The sequence below is a fragment of the Scylla paramamosain genome, chromosome 44 (genome assembly GCF_035594125.1).
Source record: "Scylla paramamosain isolate STU-SP2022 chromosome 44, ASM3559412v1, whole genome shotgun sequence".
Taxonomy (NCBI): Eukaryota; Metazoa; Arthropoda; class Malacostraca; order Decapoda; family Portunidae; genus Scylla; species Scylla paramamosain.
In genome coordinates, this window is record NC_087194.1 from 2,792,651 (window position 1) to 2,818,140 (window position 25,490).

Below are 25,490 nucleotides of genomic sequence, written 5' to 3' on the forward strand. Positions count from 1 at the left end.
TGTTTTTTTTTTCCAGTATTTCTAAAGTTTTCAAGGTATCTTAGCTCAGGTGTGTAGATAATACGTAGAATCACTGCTCTATCTCACGTTTCCTCTCTCACACCTCGACCACTAGGCTTCCTTCATACCATCTTTTACACAACGGGGCCTCTTTCTCCCTATACCATTCCTGAGTCACCTTTCGTTCTATCTCATTCTCCCATTCATTAAGTTCCACACACTCCACTGCTCTGTCTATCTCACGTTTCCTCTCTCACACCTCGACCACTAGGCTTCCTTCATACCATCTTTCACACAACGGGGCCTCTTTCTCCCTATACCATTCCTGAGTCCCCTTTCGTTCTATCTCATTCTCCCATTCATTAAGTTCCACACACTTCACTGCTCTTGTCTGTCTCATGTTTCCCCTTTCTCACACCCCCACTACAGTTTCCTTTTGTTTCTACCAATCATTCTCCAGTCATGCAGAATTTGTTTTCCCTCAAGGAGATTGGTAACATTCAAGCCTATCTTTTTTCCCGACACTTTTTTTTTTTTCCCATCGTCTTGATTTTATTTCAAACGCTTTATTATTATTTTTATTATCATTTTTTTTTGTTTGTTTTGTTTTGTTGATAATGTGTCCAAAATACATCAGCGAGCCATCTTTTTCTTTCTTTCTTTCTTTCTTTTTTGTTTCCTTCACTTTTTTTGTCGACCTTGGCCAGTGTTCCTCTTCAAAAAGATAAACAAAATAAATAAAAATAGATAAATAAAAACAAGCTATGGTTTTAGATCATTCTTATTCACCGGAAGGAGTGTAATGGCCAGTATATACTTTGGAAATAGAGAAAAAGGCACCCACAAAAAGATGAATAGTAATAAAATAAAAAAAACAAAAATAGATAAATAAAATAGAAATAGAATAAATTAGTAAATAAGTACATCAATAAAAAAAATTATAATAAATAATAGTCATAATCCATGGCTTTACATCTCTCTCTCTCTCTCTCTCTCTCTCTCTCTCTCTCTCTCTCTCTCTCTCTCTTCATGAGTTTTCGAATGTCTTATTCACGCACCGAAATGTACTGGCCTCTAAATACCTTGAAAACTGAGTTATTAAGTTGAAGAGATGCACTTACTCACCCACAGACGGCCACCTCGATCAGTCCCTTTATATAAACACCTGGAGGTAATTACAGTAATTTTACAGGTACCGCTAACCATTCATCTATTCAACCATTTTTACCTATAAAGATTTAACGACCTACTTATTCCCCTGTTAGCAGTATTAGTATAAGTATTAGTATTATTATTATTAGTATTAGTAGTAGTATACTTAGAAAATTAATGTTTTCACTTATTTTCTCAACGATTCTTGAGTATGAGTCATATTTTGAATTATAAACTTTTTTTTTCATTTGCTACCAATCATCTGCTAGAATAACAACTGACTTAGGCAGAGTTGTAGTTACTTATCAAATTCACATTATTTTCTCGGCAATGTGTGTCACATAACGAATTACAAAACTGTTGTACTTGACACGACTCATGAGCTCCCAGACCACCACTAAGTAACTACCTCTTGTGTAACTCGGCGGTGAATACTCCTTTGAAACAATTTCGATGGAGCCGTCACAGGTGTGCCAAGCCATCCTTCACTCCCTCACGCTCCGCCGGTGTCCGCGCCTCGAACCATTGGCGTTTTGAGAGTCTCCTAATTTTTGGTCACAAGTGTTTGGTCAAAGAAAGTCCCCAGCTTTTGAGGCGAGGCGTTGAGAGCCTGTCATATCCCCAGCATTGAGGATTCACCTTTGTGACACACTGCCCATTCACGTCTCTCACACTCCATGGGCATGTGTGTGCTTTGTATGGGTGTGCTGCCCCCCTCCACCCACCCACCCCATGTCACGCGTGGCCTTGGTCCCGTGTTCTCTGCTGCTATAAAATCTGGTGGCAGGCAGAGGTTCGTCAGTCAAGCCCCAGCAGCTGAGGACATGAAGGCCTGCTGCGTGTTGGTGAGTGAGGCAACAAGAGTTAACCAGTATTCACAATCTTTCATCCCTTTCAATGATAAACTCTGGAACTCCCTGCCTGCTTCTCTATTTCCATCTTCCTGTGACTTCAACTCCATTATTAAAAAAAAAAAAAAAGTTGAAGCTACACGTATTTTAATTTATTTATTTTATTTATTTATTTAATTATTTATTTTATTTATTTATTTATTTATCTATTTGTTTATTTTTTTATGGTTCTATCGAGACATTAACACGATTTCTATATTATTATTGAGAGGCCGGCTAATAATTTCCGTGGCCTTTAACAACAGACGTGGTGAAAGAGCACAGCGTTTCTGAATACAGGTCTGTGCCCTTTCCTTCACAGGTGTTGGTCGCCGTGGCCTGCGTGCCTGCCCTGGCCCAGGAGGGCGGAGTTTACGTGGAGCCCAAGCAGGGAGAATACGTGGAGCCGAAGCAATCATGTGGAGGAAAAATGGTAACTCTTGTGTGTGTGTGTGTGTGTGTGTGTGTGTGTGTGTGTGTGTGTGTGTGTGTTCTCTCATAAGCATTAACTGTGGTCCATTGTAAGAAGAGAAGTCGGTGGGATAAAAACTGGTCCACGTCAGTCAGTCATTGTTAGCTGTCTCCTCCCAAACACCTCTCCTACAGTGCTTGTCTCGCCCCACAGACTGTGGGCGTGGACGGGGTGGTGGTGACCAGCCCTAGCTTCCCCGACAACTACGGCAACAGGCAGAAGTGCAATTGGAAGATTACGGCAGAGAACCCCGACGCCTATCTGTCCATTTACTGCCAAGACTTCGACGTGAACTGCAGGGGAGACAAGCTGTTCGTCTACGAGGGACGCACACTGAAGGACAAGCTGTGTGGCCGCGGGGCGCGCTTCTACAGCTCCGAAGGAAACACCGTCACACTCAAGTTCCGCACCAACAAGCGCGGCACGAGACAAGGCTTCTCCTGCATGGTGAGCTCCTCCTCCGTGAGCACGACGTCCTCCAAGGCCCCCGAGATCACCACGCCCTCCGGCAACACCGGCTCGTGCACGTGCGGCGTGCCTAACCTCAACAGGATCGTGGGCGGCGAGGAGGTGAGTCCGCCAAACAAGTACCCGTGGCAGGTGGGACTCAAGATGAGCAACGGCCGCAACTACTGGTGTGGCGGCTCCATCATCAACGACAGGTACGTCATGACCGCCGCCCACTGCATCTACGGCATGAGCGAGACATCCAGCGGGTTGATGGTAGGCGTGGGCGACCACAACATGTACTCCACCAACGATGACGTGTCGGGAGCCACGCGCCTGGTGGCCGTGGAGCGAATCATCCAGCACCCTGACTATAACACACGAACCCTGGACAACGACATTGCGCTGCTCAAGCTGTCCGAGGTGCTGGACCTCAGCCAGTACAAGGAGCTGGGCGCCGTGTGTCTGCCCGCTGACGACTCCAAGACTTACGCCGGGGAGCAGGCCACCGCCTCAGGCTGGGGCACACTCAGCTCCGGCGGCTCGCAGCCCTCAGTGCTCAACGAGGTGACTGTGCCCATCCTGGAGCCCTCCTGCTGGGGCATGTCCGTCACCGCCAACATGCTGTGTGCCGGCCTCCAGGGGGGCGGCAAGGACACCTGCCAGGGAGACTCCGGCGGCCCGCTGTACGTGGAGGAAAACTCCGTGCGAGTGCAGGTCGGCATCACCTCGTGGGGCTACGGGTGTGCTGACGCAAACAGTCCCGGGGTGTACGCCAGGGTCAGCAAGTACGTGTCCTGGATCAAGGAAAACACTCAGGACGCCACCACCTGCCAGTAGAGGCGTCGCTCACACTCCCTCCTGACAACACGCACTGCATACCTTTCTTGGCACAATAAAGCGGCACCAACCTGATTCCCTCTTTCTCTTTATTCACCCACTCACCTATTCTTCCACCTCCCCATGTTGCGTTCCTCTCTACCACTTACACCACACTACAGAGAGCGTTGGGTTAGGATAAGAAGCCAGAACCCCAGCTGAGGTTGTCTTGTTTAATGTGGTACACCTTTCTCTCACAGCAGACACAGACACTCGGGACACTCAGGGTCTTAAACTTACGCTGGGTGAAAAAGAAGTACATGTGGAAACACGGCAACGTCTGCCAGATTGAGATTACTTTCTTATCTGTCTACTGAGATGGCATGTCTTGTTTGACGTGGGCGACCATGGAACGCCACCTCTGTCTACCCTCAACCTGTCTTATTAATTCCGCCACTCGTGTGACTCCTGGAGTAGCTTGTAGCGGCCAGTCAGTATACTTTGGCCTTCCACCCTTCCCAACAATACATTCTTTTCTAGATTCGGATCATTGTACTCTTACAGATGCGACACACACACACACACACAGAGAGAGAGAGAGAGAGAGAGAGAGAGAGAGAGTCTATACCCGAGATAATAGTAGTAGCAGTAGTAGTAGTAGTAGTAGTAGTACCCTTATGATATGTCCTCACTACTACTACTACTACTACTACTACTACTACTACTACTACTACTAGGAGGGCAGATTAAATTAATGTGAAAGTCTCTTACATTGTATTAGCTTTCGGACGCAGAGTCCCCCCCCTTTCCCCCGCGTCCCCGTCACGCGGCGTCTTGGCATCCGGCGGCTGTCCGGCCACGCGAGCAGTCTGGGACGCTGGGTGCCTCGGGAACGGTGGGACGTGGGGCTTGCTACTGCGTGTACCCTTGTGCTGCACCAGTTTTATTAATATACTACAGTCGTCTACTTCATGTTTTCTTTACTCCCGGGAACGCGTGGATACAACTGTTGCTGCAGCACAACTAGTACAGAATGGTGGCAGGCGGTGAGATGAAGAGTCAGCATGGCGTCACGTACAACACTGTATGCCGGTCTCTCCCGTCCGCTTCCTGTGTCCTGATTCTTACTGCCTGCTGTTGGTGGCTCTGCTGACCGTGCTGGGCTTCCTGCTCACGACTTGCCACGTGGGCCCGCCTTTGTCGTACGTCATGTCTACTTCAACCGTGCCTTCTGCTGCAGCTGTGGGCCTCTGGTCAGGCTTCCTTCCTGCCCGCCTGGTTGCTCCCCTCAGCTTATATCGCCGCCATCTTCCCCGCTGTCTACTGCTTTGGGCCATGATTTGGTGTGCTGTTGCTGTTTTGCTGTGCATTGTCATGCTTTTCCTAGTTTTACGATAAAGGACGCCATTTCCTCTTTGTTTCAGACCCCCATTGATGTTAACAGTGTTTTCCTGGCCTATGAATCGCTGCTCTGACGTCACGGCTGTGTGAGCCTTGTAGCTGGCCAGTGAGTGCCTGTTGTTCTGATGTAGCCGTACTGGCAGGCCTTCATTAGCTCTCAGGTGATCTCTTTTACTGACCACACCCATAATTGTAGGGTCGAGGAAAGGCAATTCTCTCTTCTACGTTTATTATTTATTCATTTTTATTTATTTATTTATTTATTTTATGTAGGATGGGCACCGGCCAAAGGCAACAAAACTGCAATAGAAAAAAGAAAGGCCCACTGAGGTGCCGGTCCTCGAACAGAATCGAAATCAGTAGTCAAAATTTGAAGGATAAGTGTCTTGAAACCCACTCATGAAAGAGTTCAAGTCATAGGAAGGTGGAAATGCAGGAGCAGGCAGGGAGTTCCAGAGTTTACGAGAGAAAGGGATGAATGATTCAAAATACTGGCTAACCCTTACATTGAGAGGTGGACAGAATAAGGGTGAAAGAAAGAAGCTCTTGTGCAGCGAGGCCGCGGGAGGAGGGGAGGCATGCAGTTAACAAGATCAGAAGAGCAGTTGGCATGAAAATAGCGTAGAAGACAGCAAGAGATGCAACACTGCAGCGATGAGAAAGAGGCTGAAGACAGTCTAAGGGGATGAGCTGATAAGATGGAAAGTTTTGATTCCACCCTGTCTAAAAGAACTGTATGAGTGGAACCCTCCTCCCCCCCCAGACATGTGAAATGCATACTCCATACATGGATGGAGTATGCATCTGGAGGGAGGGGGTGGATGAGAAAAACTGGCAGAGACGACTCAGAAAGCCCAACTTCATAGAAACTGTTTCAACTAGAAATGAGATGAGAAGAGTTCAGTCGCAGTCAGTCAGTCACCCAGTCACCAGCAATCAGTCTTGGCCTCTCATTCAGTTCCACTCAGTCACAGTCAGTCTTGAGAGACGCTACTCAGTCACCAGTCATATCACTTCAGAGAGAGAGAGAACAACCAATTGTCACGTTATAATTCCGTCTCGAATCCAGTGTGTACAACCTACTATTAAAACAAGAAGAACCCTCATCTTTGTGTCTTTAATTCGCACACATCAACCGTATCGACCAACTACCCGCGACCTCCAAGCTACCAGAATCACTGCCCCACTCTCGGCCCTCCATGCTACCAACACACCAAGCATCATCATCAACTGGGCAAGTAACAATCATCAGTATCAAATCAAGCCAATGCAGTGGTGCTCAGGGGGTAGACAATCAAAATTAGAACACTGGTGGATCAATCCTGTCCCTTCATCACACACAAAATTTGACACAGTGGTATCATCAGCGTAGGAGTGGAGACAACACGAAGTCCAGTGTAGGAGATCAATGATGAATAACAGGAAGAGAGTGGGTGACAGGACAGAACCTTCAGGAACACCAGTAATATTGAATTATATATATATATATTTTTTTTCAGTTGCTACCAATCATCTGCTCCTAGAATAACAACTGACTTAGGCAGAGTTGTAGTTACTTATCAAATTCACGTTACTTTTCTCGGCAATGTGTGTCACATAACGAATTACAAAACTGTTGTACTTGACACGACTCATGAGCTCCCAGACCACCACTAAGTAACTACCTCTTGTGTAACTCGGCGGTGAATACTCCTTTGAAACAATTTCGATGGAGCCGTCACAGGTGTGCCAAGCCATCCTTCACTCCCTCACGCTCCGCCGGTGTCCGCGCCTCGAACCATTGGCGTTTTGAAAGTCTCCTAATTTTTGGTCACAAGTGTTTGGTCAAAGAAAGTCCCCAGCTTTTGAGGCGAGGCGTTGAGAGCCTGTCATATCCCCAGCATTGAGGATTCACCTTTGTGACACACTGCCCATTCACGTCTCTCACACTCCATGGGCATGTGTGTGCTTTGTATGGGTGTGCTGCCCCCCTCCACCCACCCACCCCATGTCACGCGTGGCCTTGGTCCCGTGGTTTCTGCTGCTATAAAATCTGGTGGCAGGCAGAGGTTCGTCAGTCAAGCCCCAGCAGCTGAGGACATGAAGGCCTGCTGCGTGTTGGTGAGTGAGGCAACAAGAGTTAACCAGTATTCACAATCTTTCATCCCTTTCACTGGTAAACTCTGGAACTCCCTGCCTGCTTCTCTATTTCCATCTTCCTGTGACTTCAACTCCATTATTAAAAAAAAAAAAAAAGTTGAAGCTACACGTATTTTAATTTATTTATTTTATTTATTTATTTATCTATTTGTTTATTTTTTTATGGTTCTATCGAGACATTAACACGATTTCTATATTATTATTGAGAGGCCGGCTAATAATTTCCGTGGCCTTTAAAAACAGACGTGGTGAGAGAGCACAGCGTTTCTGAATACAGGTCTGTGCCCTTTCCTTCACAGGTGTTGGTCGCCGTGGCCTGCGTGCCTGCCCTGGCCCAGGAGGGCGGAGTTTACGTGGAGCCCAAGCAGGGAGAATACGTGGAGCCGAAGCAATCATGTGGAGGAAAAATGGTAACTCTTGTGTGTGTGTGTGTGTGTGTGTGTGTTCTCTCATAAGCATTAACTGTGGTCCATTGTAAGAAGAGAAGTCGGTGGGATAAAAACTGGTCCACGTCAGTCAGTCATTGTTAGCTGTCTCCTCCCAAACACCTCTCCTACAGTGCTTGTCTCGCCCCACAGACTGTGGGCGTGGACGGGGTGGTGGTGACCAGCCCTAGCTTCCCCGACAACTACGGCAACAGGCAGAAGTGCAATTGGAAGATTACGGCAGAGAACCCCGACGCCTATCTGTCCATTTACTGCCAAGACTTCGACGTGAACTGCAGGGGAGACAAGCTGTTCGTCTACGAGGGACGCACACTGAAGGACAAGCTATGTGGCCGCGGGGCGCGCTTCTACAGCTCCGAAGGAAACACCGTCACACTCAAGTTCCGCACCAACAAGCGCGGCACGAGACAAGGCTTCTCCTGCATGGTGAGCTCCTCCTCCGTGAGCACGACGTCCTCCAAGGCCCCCGAGATCACCACGCCCTCCGGCAACACCGGCTCGTGCACGTGCGGCGTGCCTAACCTCAACAGGATCGTGGGCGGCGAGGAGGTGAGTCCGCCAAACAAGTACCCGTGGCAGGTGGGACTCAAGATGAGCAACGGCCGCAACTACTGGTGTGGCGGCTCCATCATCAACGACAGGTACGTCATGACCGCCGCCCACTGCATCTACGGCATGAGCGAGACATCCAGCGGGTTGATGGTAGGCGTGGGCGACCACAACATGTACTCCACCAACGATGACGTGTCGGGAGCCACGCGCCTGGTGGCCGTGGAGCGAATCATCCAGCACCCTGACTATAACACACGAACCCTGGACAACGACATTGCGCTGCTCAAGCTGTCCGAGGTGCTGGACCTCAGCCAGTACAAGGAGCTGGGCGCCGTGTGTCTGCCCGCTGACGACTCCAAGACTTACGCCGGGGAGCAGGCCACCGCCTCAGGCTGGGGCACACTCAGCTCCGGCGGCTCGCAGCCCTCAGTGCTCAACGAGGTGACTGTGCCCATCCTGGAGCCCTCCTGCTGGGGCATGTCCGTCACCGCCAACATGCTGTGTGCCGGCCTCCAGGGGGGCGGCAAGGACACCTGCCAGGGAGACTCCGGCGGCCCGCTGTACGTGGAGGAAAACTCCGTGCGAGTGCAGGTCGGCATCACCTCGTGGGGCTACGGGTGTGCTGACGCAAACAGTCCCGGGGTGTACGCCAGGGTCAGCAAGTACGTGTCCTGGATCAAGGAAAACACTCAGGACGCCACCACCTGCCAGTAGAGGCGTCGCTCACACTCCCTCCTGACAACACGCACTGCATACCTTTCTTGGCACAATAAAGCGGCACCAACCTGATTCCCTCTTTCTCTTTATTCACCCACTCACCTATTCTTCCACCTCCCCATGTTGCGTTCCTCTCTACCACTTACACCACACTACAGAGAGCGTTGGGTTAGGATAAGAAGCCAGAACCCCAGCTGAGGTTGTCTTGTTTAATGTGGTACACCTTTCTCTCACAGCAGACACAGACACTCGGGACACTCGGGGTCTTAAACTTACGCTGGGTAAAAAAGAAGTATATGTGGAAACACGGCAACGTCTGCCAGATTCAGATTATTGTACTCTTATCAAAGATGCGATACTGAGAGAGAGAGAGAGAGAGAGAGAGAGAGAGAGAGAGAGAGAGAGAGAGAGAGAGAGAGAGAGAGAGACTTAAAAGCATAGCAAATCCATCATCCTAAATCTAAAAAAGTATTATGCATCAAAAAAATATCGAAATATAATCATTGCATGCCTTAAAAAAAAAAAAAAAAAAAAAAAAAAAAACACATTAACGAAGCTAAAACAATTGTAACATTAATTCTTTACCATAAACTAAACTATTAATACTATTGCCTGTAATTTGAAGGGTAATATACAAAACAACAATCCTGGAAAAACTTAATCACCTCACTTGTCTTCCGTGTTGTATTGTTATGTATCCTTTCTTTACGTTGTTTGTGTAGTTTCTTTTCCTTATGGTGTGTCTTTCTGTTCTTTAATCTGTTTGTTTGTGTTCTTAATGGTTTGTTTATTTCTCTATTCTTTCTTTATACTGTTTATTTTGTTCTTAATTGTTTCTTTTTTTTTTTGTTTATTTCTCTATTCTTTCTTTATGCTATTTTTTTTCTTCATACTGTTTGTTTGTTTATTTTCCCTTGCTGTTTGTTTGTTTGTTTCTCTATTGTTTCTTTATGGTGTTTTATTTTTGTTCTTTGTGCTGTTTGTTTTGTCTAATTTTTCCTTGATGTTGTTTGTGTTGCCTTTTTTGTGTAATCTTTCTTTATACTGTGTTTGTTTTCCTGTTCTTTGTGCTGTTTGTTTGTCTATTGTTTCTTGATGTTTGTTTCTCTATCCTTCATGGTGTTTGTGTGTTTATCCTTCATGGTGTTTGTGTGTTTCTCTATCCTTCATGGTGTTTGTGTCTGCATTCCTTCCATTATAGTCAAAAGGCAGAATAAAAACATAAAATACTCCTAACTTATTGTAAACACTATACAGGTGCCTAAAATTAATAAGAATATGTTTCCCCAAGTAGATTCTTCGAGACCCTTATTGAAAACCTCACTAAATCTTGATACAAAGACAAATTAATAAAAATATCTCTATACCAGGCAGGGAGTCCCACAGGGGGCTGCCCAGACAAGGCATCACACACACACACACACACACACACACACACACACACACACACACACACACACACACACACACACACACACACACACACACAAGCATATTTTTTTATTATTTCCAAAAGACAAATAATAAAAATATGCCTATTAAAAAAAAAAAAAATAGTTTCCTCAAGTAGATTCATAGAGATCTTAACTAAAAACTTGAGTAAATCTAATGATAAAATGGGAAGTAAAATTAATGATAAAAAAAAAAATAAAATAAAATATAAAAAAATAAATAAATAATAATAAGAATGGTCTCTGTTAAAAAGACCACATAATTCACGAGTATGTATACGTATGTATGCATCAAAGTATACATGTGGAGGAATGGGACAGCAGCACGCACAAGGCACCCACACACACACACACACACACACACACACTGAATAAAAAAACGGACAAAAAAAACATTTAAAAAACTAACTAAATCTTACACACACACACACTCAGTTCTGTGCACCTAATATCCTCCGTGTGCGCCCCTCAGAGGTTGTGGTGGTGGTGGTGGTGGTTGTGTGCGTGAGTTTCTCCATACTGGTTGACTTGTATACAGTGGGAGGCTTGAGTTCCCTCTTCTTGCTGCTGCTGTTAATGTTGGTGGTGCTGTTATGCCTGCTGCCTCGGACATTTTCCTGAGGGGTAGTAGTAGTAGTAGTAGTAGTAGTAGTAGTAGTAGTAGTAGTAGTAGATCTCTATACCAGTGCAGCCCACGCAAGGCACCGCACACACACCATTCACACTCTTAGTCCTGTCACTTTCACACACTCACCACTGCTACTCTTCATTCACCACCACACACACACACACACACACACACACACACACACACTGCACCACCACTCCTCTTGCTCAATTCATCGACTTCAGACATAGTAACAGCAAGAAACAAGACTAGACATGACTTTCAGCTAATAAAATACATCCACACCCACACACACACACAAACTTTCCCAGCATACCTTGCCTTCTGTGATGGAGGAAACAGAGGAGGAGCGAGAGAGAGGGATGCCGGAGTCCTCACGTTGGAGAGCAGGGCGTGGGGCAACAAATCCTTGGTCCTGGGGAAGGGAAATGGTCAGTCAGTCACACAGTTATTAATTTCATTAGTCAATCAGTCAGTCATTCAGCCTCTCAGTCAGCCAGTTAGTCTATCATTCAGCCAATTATCCATCCATCTATCTATCTAGTCACTACACACACACACACACACACACACACACAAAATGATACAGTGATAGTTGCGGGGGGACAGTCCTTACATCAGTCTTATCCTCAGAAGCTGAATCCTCTTCCTTCACAAGGGAGTCAGAGGAGGTGGTGGAGGTGGAGGTTTCCCCTAGGTCATCCTTAGAGAGGGAGAGAGAGAGAGAGGTGTGGATTTAAGTGTGAAGATGAGAGAGAAAGACCAAAATCAGAGAGAGTATGAATTCAATCAAGTGAGGATATCAAACAAATGTAACACACATACATACATACACACAAAGCCACATATATACCTCAAGATCATCCCCAAAGTTAGGCAGCGGTATCTTGGAGGAGGACACAAGAGAACCCCTGAACCTCTGCAGCAGTCTGTCGTGTGGTGAGGTGGCTGGCAGGCTGCTGGGGAAACTGTAATTACAGCGTACTGGTGTCTGACCTGCGGGAGGAAGGAGGTGCTAAGTAGAGGATCACAGGAATAAGTGACTGGGGAAGATAGGAGAAATTACAGTGACAAGAGTGATGGGTGACTGGGGAAGAGACAACGAGAAGCAGATGGAGGAGGAAGAGAATGAATACTGAGATTGTGACAGATTAGATATAGAAGAGAAGAGATGAGGTAAGGAAGATAATGAAGAGAGGAAAGAAGAGAGAATTCCATGTAGGTTTGTCAAGAGGAAGAGAAGGAATGCAGATCGTAACAGGTAAGGAAGATATGAGAGAGGAAAAGAGAGGAGAGTTGTGACAGATAAGGAGATTTAGAAGAGAAGAGACAAGACAGAGCAATACCTGTAGGTTTGTCATGCAGCATATCCTGAGTGAAAAGACTTGTCACCATTTCACTCTGGGCTTGGTGTGAGCTGTCCACCTCTATAACCAACTCCTTCAGCCCTTCCTCCACTGTCTGCACCCTCTGTAACAGCTCCTCCTGCACCCTGTCCAACTTCCCAGCCTCCTCTTGCAGTGTGTTGCTCTCCTTGGCCAGGGCTTCCTTCATGCTCCTCTCACCATCCTGGGTACAGACAAGACAGCTGGTTATAGACAAGAATACTGGTTTATATCTTTGTAATAGACAGGGGAAATGAGTGTAGGAAAGACTAGACAGATAGACAGGGCCAGGCTAGAGTAGATAAAACCCAGAGTATAACTGGGTAAACACACACAAACACACACACACACCTTCATTTCCTTCTCTGCAGTCTTTACATGTTTCTCCACTGCCTCCTCCAGTTCTGTGACACGCTGGTCTTGTAATGCTGTGGCGGCCTCGATGGAGTGCTGTGCTTGTCCTATGTGCTGTTCCAGGGCTGTCTCCACCTCACAGCGCTTCTCTCCCAAACGCTGCAGGGTCATTTCCAGCTGTGGGGAATGAAGATGAGTATACTGCTGTTCAAGGGTGTAGGAATGCATTTGAGGCACAGAACACTCACGCACACTCACTCACTTCCCCAACACAAGTTTCTGATGTGAGTGTGTGCGTGTGTGGGACTGCCAGCAACACACACAGACACACACATACACACACACTCTCTCTCTCTCACATACTCACCTCACCAACACTGTCATCAACTTTAGAATGAGTTCCTGACATCTGTGTGTGTATGACAGTCAGTAGGGAGGCACTGTGTTCTGTTCCCTGCTGCACCATTGCCTTCACCCTGCCAGTGGTCTCCTGAGCCCCAGCCTGCACTGAGGACAGGCTATGCTGAGCTGAGGTGACCTGCTGCTGGCTGGAGGAGGTCAGGTCAGACATCTTCTTCTTCATGGCAGTCAGTGTGGCAACCATTGAGTCAAGGTCATGGTTGATGCTCTGAAAGGGACATACACACACATTAAGTCAATATATACACATATATATACTAAGGGCGCTCCTCCAAGTAGTTACTAAGATAAGGCACACATCTTTCATTCTCTCAGCCCCTAGACCCCTGATAGAGGAGAGAAAGTATTCTTCACTTTACAGGGAAGAGAAAGTACTCCTACCCTCACTGTATGGGGAGAGAAAGTACTGTACTAATGCCTTCACTTTACAGGGGAGAGAAGTACTCCTGCCCTCACTGTATAGGGAAAGTAAGTACCGTACTAATGCCTTCACTTTACTGGGGAGAGAAAGTACTCCTGCCCTCACTGTATGGGGAGAGAAAGTACTCCTGCCCTCATTTTTAAGAGAGTAGAAAGTTCCCCCCCCCCAGAACACACTTTTACAGCAAAACAATAACAGTAACCAATACAATCTTTAAATATTTCAACATACCACCACAAAACAATAAAATTACCTGTGTCTGTGTGTGCTGGGAGTTGAGGAGGGACTGGAGGCTGGTGGCTGTATCTTCAGAGTGCTGCAGGAGTGAAGCATGATGGGACTCCACCTCCTGCAACACCTGGGCACTTAGGGACATGTGGTGTTGCTGCAGCCCCTCACACAGCCCCTCCATCTCCTGCAACTGTAGAGAGAGGGAGAGGGATAGAGTGGTTAGGAATGTTATGTGCTTCTTGTTCCTTGTTCTTGTGAAAGTAAAGATTAACACACACACACACACACACACACACACACACTAGCTCAAATTTTGCATCATCATATCTTTCTATAGTGGCAGTTCCTGGGTATTTCAAGGGTATTTTTAAGGTTTTAATGCAAGTTACTGGGATTTTAAGGGTGTTTTTATGGTTCTAATGGAAGTTACTGGATTTTATGGACACACACACACACACACACACACACACACCTTTCCATTGAGCGTGGAGTGCAGGGAGGTGATGGAGGTGCTGGCAGATGAGATGAGCTCGGCCATCTGCCCCGTCACCTCAGTGTTTGTAGCCAGCAGCGCCAGCAGGAGGTCCCTCTGCTGGATGGAGGCTTCTCGACCCTCCTCCCGGGCACCCTTCACTCCACCCAGCACCACCTTCGTCTGGGGGGCAGGGAGATGTTGTTAGGGAGAGAGAGAGAGGGAGAAGGACATTGTTAGAAAAGGAGAGAGGAGGAAAAAACATAGATAGGGAGGCAGACTAAAACCCTCACTCATCATATTATTAACAAGTCCTCAGAACCTTGCAATCCCTGACCCAGTGCAATCGACTCACCATTTCCTCCTGCAGGGTGAGGGCAGAGGCAGTGAGGGCAGCATGTGTGTCTGCCAAGGCACCCACGGCTCTCCCTGACCTGCTCACAGCTCCTCGGCACTCCTGCAGACCCTCACCTGTGTATGGGGCAGTGTTAGTGTGTGTAGGTATATATATCATTTCACATGCTAAATAGAGTATTGTTATTATTTTCATGTATATTAATGTTAGTGTGTGTGTGTGTGTGTGTGTGTGTGTACATTATTTCACACACTAAATAGAAAATCAGCAATATTTTGACATGGACTTAAATTAGGTTAGGTGAGATTATTTTCATCTACTATTCATCACAAAGATTAAACTAAGTAAGCAAGGCTAAAGCACATTTAGGTTAGGTTAGGTTAGGCAAAGTTAAAACACACTTAGGTTAGGTTACATTAAAACACACTTAGGTTAGACTAGGACACTTACAATGCAGTCTGGTGGCTTCCTTCAGTTTATCAGTGTGCTGGGTCAAGCTGGACTTCAGTGTGTGCCTCAAGCTGTCCTGGATCTGTGTGAAGGAAGCCTGGAAATCCTGGAAGACCTGGGTGTTCTGGCTTTCAACATTCCTGCAGTGGGGAGACAGGTGAGTGTGGAGAGAGAGGGTGTGTGGAATGAGAGAGTGTGTGGAATGAAAGGGGAATAATGTGGAATGAGAGCAGGATAAACTTTTGTAGTTGTTTGTTGTTCAATCTCGCAAGGACAGACAGAGAAAAACTAAGTAAACGAAAAGAAGGAAAAGATTAAGAAACGGAGGAAAGAAAGAAAAGAAATAGGAAGAAAAGAATGCAGACTCCTACCACCTTCCATGCCTCCTCCTTTTGCAATTAAGTTTATCCATCAATCTCACCAGGACAAAAAAAAAGTAAACAAAAGGAAGATATGTAGGAAAACAAAGAAAAGGAGGAAAAGAATGCATGCAAACTTCTATCTCATTCTATTCCTCCAATCCTCACCTTTTGCGGTCAAGTTTGTCGTGGAGTCTTGACAGGTCCGAGGAGGTGCAGGACGCTACATCAATCAGAGTCTGTCCCTTCACCTGCAGCTTCTCCTCTGTCCTAGCATGTGCTGACACTAGGTATCTGAAAAAATTAGGTGTGTTAGGAGTGTGTGTGTGTGAGTTTTAGTGAGTGTTTGAGTGTGTCTGTCTGTCTAAGAGTGTGCGTTTGTTTCAGTGACTGTGTGAGTATGTCTGTCTAAGTGTGTGTGTGTGTGTGTGTGTTTCATCAAGTTTCTCTCTGTCCCATGGCTCACCGCTGCTCCTCCCTCTCCTGGGCAGTGGTGTGCAGGAGTTTCTGGGTGCAGGAGAGAGTGTTGCAGGTGTCTGACAGCCTCTCCTTGGTGTCTGCCAGCTCCTGGGATGTAGTCTCCAGCTGCTGCCTCACCTCGGCAAACAGTTGCTGTGGGTGGATGAGCAAGTGGTTTAGACAGACACAGAGACACAGGGACAAAGTAACACAGAAACACAGGATAACAGACACACACACACAAAAACAAAGGAAAACAGGGACACAGACAGAGAATACACTCAACAGAGGCTGAATTAGAAGCAGAGGGAGAAAAAGAAAGGTAGAGAGGGAGAATATAGACACACACATCATTCTGTAGTACCCCTGCAACTACTAATACGAGAGAGAGAGAGAGAGAGAGAGAGAGAGAGAAATATAAGGCATACTATCATGTACAATACCAGAGAGAAAGAAAGAGAACACACACACACACCATTCATTCTTTCACCACTATTTAACTAACTCCATTACCACCACCACCACCACCACCAGTACCAGCACCTCACCAGTTTCTTCTCCATCTCAGCCTCCAGTGTTCTGATGTGTGCAATCTTCTCAGTGATTTCTGTGGCCTGTGCTTCCATTGTCGCCTGCATTTCCTGATAGTTTTCATTGGCCAAGTATACCCCATTCTTCTCCCTCATAGCCAGAAGGTCCCGTCGCAGCCTTTCAATCTCCTGGGAGTACTCCTGTAGGTGCAACAGGGAAGGATATTGTGTTTAAATATTCAGTTTGTATGCAGTATCCCTTTAAAACAACACTATTCATTTTTAAGCACAGTATCCCTTTAAAACAACAGTATTAGTATCATAAGAGTGTTTTAAAAGGTGCAGAGGGAAAAGGGCATTTAAATATTCACTTTGTAAGCACAGCATCCCTTTAAAACACTATCGATATCAAGAACAAACACACATACACACACACACACACCTGAATCAACTCTTTTTTGTGCAGTTTCTGGTTGACCTCCGGCTTGTTCTGTATATTCTTGGCACGGTGAGCATAGTCGAGAGTTGACAGTGTTTCTTCTTGATTCACTGAGGCTGGGGAAATGGTAGCAATAACAGAGGTCTTGGTGCGTCCTCCCAGAGCATCTTGTAGCAGGCGGGTCAGTTTGGACTCTCTGTGGATGTGGCAAGGGCATGGAAAGGTGTGGATGTGTGGAAAGGGTCAGTAAAGTGTCTATCTCTGTGGAATGGGTGTGGTAGTGTGGAAGGGCTAAATACAGTAACTATCCATCCATCCATCCATCTATCTATCTATCTATCTATCTATCTAAGCATTGATGAAGTGTTGAGAATGGAAGTAAAGACATGACTGGTTCTCAAAGTGGTAGACAAATGGAACAGACTCGGTAATCAGGCTGTTAGTGCCGAGTCAATGTGGAGCTTTGAAAACTGACAAATACATGGATAAGGATGACAGATGCAAACAGACAGGCACATTTCATACAGGGACAGCCACGTGGAGACCTGACGGCTTAATGCACCAACACACCTCCAACACACCTAGCAGATAAATACCTAAATTCCTTACCTGTAGGGAATATGAGGTGCCTTCTCCACCAGCGCAGTTATAACACGGCCGAGAGTTAGCAGTGACATATTTATATTTCCAGCTTCCCTTGCCCTCTTCTCCACCGCACCGGACCTCCCTATGTTCTCCGAGCCAGCTAAGTCGACCAGATGCAGCTTGCCGGTCTGTGAAAGGAGTGTGGGTGAGTATTGGGGTAGGAAATGGCACGGAGAGAGGTAGGGAGTGTGTACTAGGGTAAGAGGGAATGAGGGAGAAAGTAGTGAGTGATTGAGGGAATGGGAGAGTAAAGTAATGAGAGGAATGAAGAGAAAAGCAGTGAGGGTAGAAAAGAGAGAAAGAATAGTGAGTGAAGGAGGGAATAAGAGAGAGGAAGATAGTGAGAATATAGGTGACACACACACACACACACACACCTCTATACCTTCACCAACCCATCACCATCCACTCATCTTTAAACACACAATGAAAAACAGACAAGACAAACACATGCACTCATTACAATCCCCAATACCTTCATCAGTTCGTCACCATCCACTGTGTTTTCCTTCATATGCACAGTGACAGTGAATACAGTGTGCGATCTACTGGAGTGGGCATTCATAAGAGTGGCTGCCGTTTGTCGTTGAGTGGATCCCTTCTCCAGAATACTGTATACATCTGTTTTGGACCTCACCAGCACCTCCTCCAGCCCCTGAATGATGCAGGAGCCCTTCTTGGTGGAGTCCTCGTATAACCTGAGGGTGTAAGGGGGGTTCAGGGTACCAGGGTGGGGGAGAGTGAGGGTAGGAGAGGTGAGGGAGAGTTTGGGTGTGTAAGAGAGGAAGGGAGGGAAAAAAGGAATGCCAGTTTGGGTATAAGGGAGATACAATGACATATGTGGACAGATAGGTTAATAAACACACACATACACATACACACACACACACACACACACACACACACACACACACACACACACACACACCTCAGCTTAGAGAAATCATCATGAGCAGACAGCAAATCGAACAATTCCTCATTGTACAGCTCCAGGAAGGACACCCTCATCGTAAACTCCACTTTTTGCATGCGGAGTTCGTCAAACAGGTGGTTCACACAGCGGGGGATGATGCCGGCAAGTGGGTCCTGGTGGAGTGAGAAGTGGAGTGAGCTGTGGTAGGTTGAATAAGGTGTAGTACTGTGGTAATGTGTGGTATTGTGGTAAGGCTGTGGTGATGGTGGATTTTCATTGGTGTTACTGAATGAGAGAGAGAGAGAGAGAGAGAGAGAGAGAGAGAGAGAGAGAGAGAGAGAGAGAGAGAGAGAGAGAGAGAGAGAGAGAGAGAGAGAGAGAGAGAGAGAGAGAGAGAGAAACAAGAGAGAAAGAACAAAAAGGAGAGAACAAGAGGAGAGAGTGAAGAGAAACAAGAAGAGAAGGAGAGTGAAGAGGAACAGGAAGAGGAACAGAGTGAAGATAAACAAGAGGAGGAGGAAGAGGAAGAAATAACAAACTGAAAAAAAGAGAAAGAAGAAAAGGAAGGAAGAATAGCAAACTAGAAAAAGAGAGAGAACAAAACAAAGAAGGAAGAATAAATAGGAAAGGAAAAAAGAAGAAGAGAAAGAGGGAGAACTGTAATATAAGATAGAGAAGAGATGAAGAAGAGAAGAATGCATGGGTTTATCTATCAATCAATTTATCTATCTATCTATCTTCACAGTCCCTTCTCCCATTACCTCCTCCCATGTTGTCGAATCCAAGGCTCGTTCACCCTCCATTGTAAAAGTCTTGCCAGTCCCGGTCTGTCCGTAGGCAAATATTGTGCAGTTGAAGCCATTTAAAACCTCCTCCACTGAATTCTTGGCCACTGCTTTGTAAACGTCGATCTGAGGAAACATTAGGTTAGGTTAGGTTAGGTTAGGTTTGATTAAATTAGGTTAGGTTTGGGTTAGGTTAGGTTTGATTAAATTAGGTTATGTTTTGGGTTAGGTTAAGTTAGATTACATTAAGTTAAGTTAGGTTAGATTAAGCTAGATTAGGTTAGGTTAGGTTAGGTTAGATTAGATTAGGTTAGGTTTGGGTTAGGTTAGGTTAGGTTAAATTACGTCAACACAAACAAGACAGTGCACACTTAATTAAAGAGAAACTGGACAAACAGATATAGACAGGAAGAACACACACACACACACACACACACACCTGCTTGGAATCCTGGCCAAACACGTGATCAAATGTGAAGGTTTTAGCAAACTTGTCAGTGGGCCGTTCTTTGACCACCACCTCCCTGCTGTTCTGCACTGTCACTATGTTATGTGACTTGCCAGCCTTCTCCTGTGCATTCATGGGCCTGTGGGTGAGAGAGAGGCGTGTGAGAGTGAGGAAGAGGCCCTGGCACAATATAACCTGACAAGACCTCCAGATACTGCCAGTTTTTAATATTTTTCCTGTTAACAAAGTGCAGAATGGTTAGGCCAAGTCCGGGACCTCAGTTCTTCACGAGTACCGTTAGTTCTTTCGTTTTCTAATGTACGTGTTGCTGAAATTTGCTTTTTAGTCACTTATTACGCTCCCACGCCCTGCTCGGGGGTGCCAAACTTTTCAAATCTGGTGGATAATTACAATGATGAAAAATAAAATAACTAGGCCCTACAGACAGCTTTACTACAGTAGGACTCTTTACCTTCTCAGCACAAGACTTAACCGGTTAGCATTTTCAACCCTTCAGACCAACAAATGAAAGTAAACAATCACAGCAATTAAGTTCATCTTACCGACATCTGACAAACACTTTGATGTTTTGGCTGGCATTGGCCTTATTTTTCCTCCTGACGGGGACTGGGCTGCTCATCATGGTTGCTGGCTGAATGGGACGCAGATCACACGGAAAGCACACTCAAATGTCACCCAGGGAAGGCTCAAAACACTTAAACAGTCGAGATATTCTGTGTCCTCCTGTGTGCCTCCCTCCGCAGCTATGGCGTGTCTGGAAATCAAATTGACCAATCAGGAGAGAGCTCTTGATGTTGATCCTGATCTTGACGCTCATCTTGATTTTGATCTTAATGCTATAAGTGACCCGAGCTTGCTCTTCATCGGCAACCTCTGTAAGGACAAAATAAAAACGACAAACAGAAAACAGACACCATATTTTACAAAATTATCTATCCTTCTCTCTGTAACTTCATCTCAAGTTTCCTTTCTGACCGTTCTATTGCTGCTGTGGTAGACGGTCACTTCTTCTAAATCTATTAACAGTGGTGTTCCTCAGGGTTCTGTCCTGTCACCCACTCTCTTCTTATTATTCATTAATGATCTTCTAAACCAAACTTCTTGTCATATCCACTCCTACGCTGATGATACCACCCTGCACTTTTCCACGTCTTTTCATAGACGTCCAACCCTTCAGGAGGTAAACATATCACGCAGGGAAGCCACAGAACGCCTGACTTCTGATCTTTCTAAAATTTCTGATTGGGGCAGAGCAAACTTGGTATTGTTCAATGCCTCAAAAACTCAATTCCTCCATCTATCAACTCGACACAACCTTCCAGACAACTATCCCCTCTTCTTCAATGACACTCAACTGTCCCCCTCTTCTACACTGAACATCCTCGGTCTGTCCTTTACTTATAATCTGAACTGGAAACTTCACATCGCATCTCTAGCTAAAACAGCTTCTATGAAGTTAGGTGTTCTGAGACGTCTCCGCCAGTTTTTCTCACCCCCCCAGCTGCTAACTCTGTACAAGGGCCTTATCCGTCCATGTATGGAATATGCTTCACATGTCTGGGGGTGTTCCACTCATACTGCTCTTCAAGACGGGGTGGAATCAAAAGCTTTTCGTCTCATCAACTCCTCTTCTCTCCTCTGACTGTCTTCAGCCTCTCTCTCACCGTCGCAAAGTTGCATATCTAGCTGTCTTCTACCGCTATTTTCATGCTAACTGCTCTTCTGATCTTGCTAACTGCATGCCTCCCCTCCTTCCGCGGCCTCGCTGCACAAGACTTTCTTCTTTCTCTCACCCCTATTCTGTCCACCTCTCTAATGCAAGAGTTAACCAGTATTCTCAATCATTCATCCCTTTCTCTGGTAAACTCTGGAACTCCCTGCCTGCTTCTGTATTTCCACCTTCCTATGACTTGAATTCCTTCAAGAGGGAGGTTTCAAGACACTTATTCATCAATTTTTGACCATTACTTTGACCCTTTTATGGGACTGGCATTTCAGTGGGCATATTTTTTTATTGGATTTTTGTTGCCCTTGGCAGTATTCTTCCTACATAAAAGAAAAAAAAAAAGATAGTTTGAGTGTTTCCATCCGGCACTCACCAAGTTCAAACAACACTTTATCCCTAATACACAATATTCATTTTTCATTTATATTTCCTCCAACAACCTCCGTGAAGGCCGTCTTGTTCGTGGAGGTAGGGATTCTTCTGGCTCCACGTGCTCAGGTACCCGTGTTTCCTGGCGTGCCGGGAGCCAATGTTCATCCCAATGTATTTTTTCACCTTGTTTGTTGCTCTGCAAGGGTGTAAGCAACACGAGGATGATTTATGAGAAGCCCCGTGGTACCCTCTTTGATTACAGGTGTGTGTGTGTGTGTGTGTGTGTGTGTGTGTGTGTGTGTGTGTGTGTGTGTGTGTGTGTGTGTGTGTGTGTGTGTGTTTGTTTGTTTGTTTGTGCGTAATCTAAGTGTAAGCATTTTTTTCTTATTCGTATTTTTTCTCTCTCTAGATAATGTGTGTGTATGTGTGTGTGTGTGTATGTGTGTGTGTTTTTAAGCAAACTTAACCAAATCTCTTGAACTACAGGTGTGTGTGTGTAATAATAATAATAATAATAATAATAATAATAATAATAATAATAATAATAATAAACGGTTTATTATTTAGGCAGTTAACAAACTGAAAATGTACGTGTGCGTGTGTGTGTGTGTGTGTGTGTGTGTGTGTTTAAGCAAACTTAACCTAATCTCTTGAACTACAGGTGTGTGTTGTGTGTGTGTGTGTAATAATAATAATAATAATAAACGATTTATTATTTAGGCAGCTAACAAACTGAAAATGTACGCGCGCGCGCGCGTACATTTTCAACACACACACACACACACTGCATAAGCATATGTACAACGAAAGACAAGGCAACACACACACACACACACACACACACACACACACACACACACACACACACACACACACACACACACACTGCATAAGCATATGTACAACGAAAGACAAGGCAACACACACACACACACACACACACACACACACACACACACACACACACACACACACTGCATAAGCATCTGTACAACGAAAGACAAGGCAACACACACACACACACACAAACACACACTGCATAAGCATCTGTACAACGAAAGACAAGGCAACACACACACACACACACAAACACACACTGCATAAGCATCTGTACAACGAAAGACAAGGCAACACACACACACACACACAAACACACACTGCATAAGCATCTGTACAACGTAAGACAAGGCAACACACACACACACACACACACACACACACACACACACACACACACACACACACACTGCATAAGCATCTGTACAACGAAAGACAAGGCAACACACACACACACACACACACACACACACACACACACACACACACACACACACACACACACATACACACACACACACACTGCATAAGCATCTGTACAACGTAAGACAAGGCAACACACACACACACACACACACACACACACACACACACACACACACACACACTGCATAAGCATCTGTACAACGAAAGATAAGGCAACACACACACACACACACACACACACACACACACACACACACACACACACACACTGCATCACCATCTGTACAACGAAAGATAAGGCAACACACACACACACACACACACACACACACACACACACACTGCATCACCATCTGTATAACGAAAGATAAGGCACACACACACACACACACACACTGCATCATCATCTGTACAACGAAAAATAAGGCAACACACACACACACACACACACACACACACACACACACACACACACACACACACACACACACACACACACACACACACCTTGAAATACCTTGAAAAAACACTGAATATTTACTGGGAGGGACTGGAAGGGAGTTAGGGAAGGTACCACTCTGATAACGTCACGGCTGGAGGGGCTTGTGACGTCACGGCGGGGGGTTGATGACGTCACAGCTGCCGTTATTTACGTACGTACGTATTTCATTTTGAAAATGACCCCTCTAAAAAACGCAGCTAGACAGGAATGCTTTATAAATTCAGATTTGCCACACATTTTAACTAATGCCACAAATAACAACACATTTCGAAACGCAGTAGTATTAAAGATATTTAAAAAGAAGTATCTGGAAACTGTTAGAACATTCACCCCATTTAAAATCGTTGAAATGTCCACCCATTCTGTCTTAAACATAACGGAAAACACTTTAAAAAATCTGAACTATTTTCTAAAACCATTTAAAGTGAGCTACAAGCACAAATAAAAAATCTACCGAAAAAAAATTCAATATTATTGGAAGTTGAACACGAATAAAAACAAGTGTACGGTGCACGCATTTCACTGAGCAGGACGGCAACACACTTAAAAAAACACCAACTATTTTTTAAAACCAATAAGAACCTAGTACAGGCTGAAATAAAAAGTTTCGTTTTGGGGCCGTAAGAAAATACGCCGAAAACGGCCCTCTTATTTACACATAAACAACGCCAAAATCACCACTTTTCACGCAATACACGCGCTCAAATAACTTAAAAAACAACGAAATATTTTTACAAACCATAAAATCTTAGCTACAAGCCGAAATAAAATACTTAGGAAATAAAAAAAAAATATTGGAACCGGAGGGGGCTGGGGAGCCTTATCCAAGATGGCGGTGCGGGGCCAGTGGAGGGGACGATCAACCCTTCTCACTCATTCAAACCCTCGCCAAACTTAAACTAAGTAATGGCAGGTATATCTAACGAGCGGATATTAAAACTTGGTCATGTGGCTCCGCTTTGCGACAGTATTGGTTTAAAACACTCACAAATAAGATAGATAATGGCTGATAAATAGAGACGACCCAGATTGTTTACATTTTCATTAAGTTAAATTTTACGGTTTTTAGCAACGAGACGAGGCTGACACAGGGATATATTGTGCTGGAGGTTAGGTGAGATGCGTTAAAATGAGTTAAAACCGTGGATTGTTTAGTTAATCATTAAAAAGTTACGTTAAGTTACCTAAATTTATTCTAACACTTCCTGACCTTACCTTCCCTGTGGTGGTGATGGTGGTGGTGCCTCCTCGTCACTATGGCTGGCTGTCTAGCACCTTCTCACAGCCAAACTTTTCTTTATTTTGCTTGTTTTCACCCACTGCTGCCTTCGGGTGTCCACTGCTAGAGCCCACGCCTTCCTCATTACCAACTAAAGAAGGTTTAACTCATGGGTAAGCCTTGGCAGCCACTGTGTAGGCGTGGTAACACACACACACACACACACAAGAAAAAATAAATAAAAAAAAAACACAAAGTGTGTCAGGCTGGGAGTTGAAACAGACGCATACTAACGCCACCCATAGACGCGACACACTGACTGTCAGGCAGCAGCAGCAGTCAGATTGTTTTGGCCATACTATCGTACTACACAGGTTGAAATTATTGTACTCTGGGCCGCCGCAGCGAAGTTGCTACGCGCTAGTGTGTTGTGAACAGGCGTAGGGGTGGTGATGAGTGTGGCTGTGGTCACGGACAACTGAAGCGGACCAAAGTAAGCGAGTTTTGATGAAATATTTGACATGTTGCTATATATATATATATATATATATATATATATATATATATATATATATATATATATATATATATATATATATATATAACC

At 45.2% G+C, this 25,490-nt stretch overlaps 3 protein-coding genes across 5 annotated transcripts; 2 read left to right on the forward strand and 1 right to left on the reverse strand.

The window, feature by feature from the left end:
• Positions 1-1,814: 1,814 nt before the first annotated feature.
• On the forward strand, positions 1,815-3,876 carry LOC135093930 (transmembrane protease serine 9-like). The gene is made up of 3 exons (XM_063993611.1): positions 1,815-1,997; positions 2,365-2,475; positions 2,668-3,876. Exons 1-3 carry the CDS (start codon positions 1,830-1,832, stop codon positions 3,799-3,801), a joined length of 1,413 nt encoding a protein of 470 aa, XP_063849681.1. The 5' UTR covers positions 1,815-1,829; the 3' UTR covers positions 3,802-3,876.
• A 3,222-nt stretch (positions 3,877-7,098) lies between these two features.
• Positions 7,099-9,107, forward strand: LOC135093931 (transmembrane protease serine 9-like). Its single transcript, XM_063993612.1, has 3 exons — positions 7,099-7,281; positions 7,620-7,730; positions 7,899-9,107. The coding sequence occupies exons 1-3, from the start codon at positions 7,114-7,116 to the stop codon at positions 9,030-9,032; spliced, it is 1,413 nt and encodes a 470-aa protein (XP_063849682.1). The 5' UTR covers positions 7,099-7,113; the 3' UTR covers positions 9,033-9,107.
• A 123-nt stretch (positions 9,108-9,230) lies between these two features.
• LOC135093922 (kinesin-like protein KIF11) lies at positions 9,231-25,206 on the reverse strand. Of its 3 annotated transcripts, none has more exons than XM_063993588.1 (22): positions 24,880-25,206; positions 20,344-20,555; positions 19,772-19,919; positions 19,309-19,458; positions 18,563-18,720; positions 18,110-18,332; positions 17,599-17,762; positions 16,993-17,185; positions 16,569-16,751; positions 16,028-16,173; positions 15,730-15,855; positions 15,203-15,342; positions 14,753-14,868; positions 14,398-14,580; positions 13,948-14,115; positions 13,221-13,481; positions 12,851-13,030; positions 12,461-12,683; positions 11,968-12,110; positions 11,731-11,817; positions 11,431-11,529; positions 9,231-11,103 (listed from the first exon to the last, which is right to left on the reverse strand). In XM_063993588.1, the coding sequence occupies exons 2-22, from the start codon at positions 20,421-20,423 to the stop codon at positions 10,918-10,920; spliced, it is 3,357 nt and encodes a 1,118-aa protein (XP_063849658.1). In that variant the 5' UTR covers positions 20,424-20,555; positions 24,880-25,206; the 3' UTR covers positions 9,231-10,917. The 3 variants fall into 3 exon arrangements, with proteins under 3 accessions (XP_063849658.1, XP_063849660.1, XP_063849661.1); XM_063993590.1 differs by having other exon boundaries at positions 24,875-25,206; XM_063993591.1 differs by lacking the exon at positions 20,344-20,555.
• Positions 25,207-25,490: the final 284 nt, after the last annotated feature.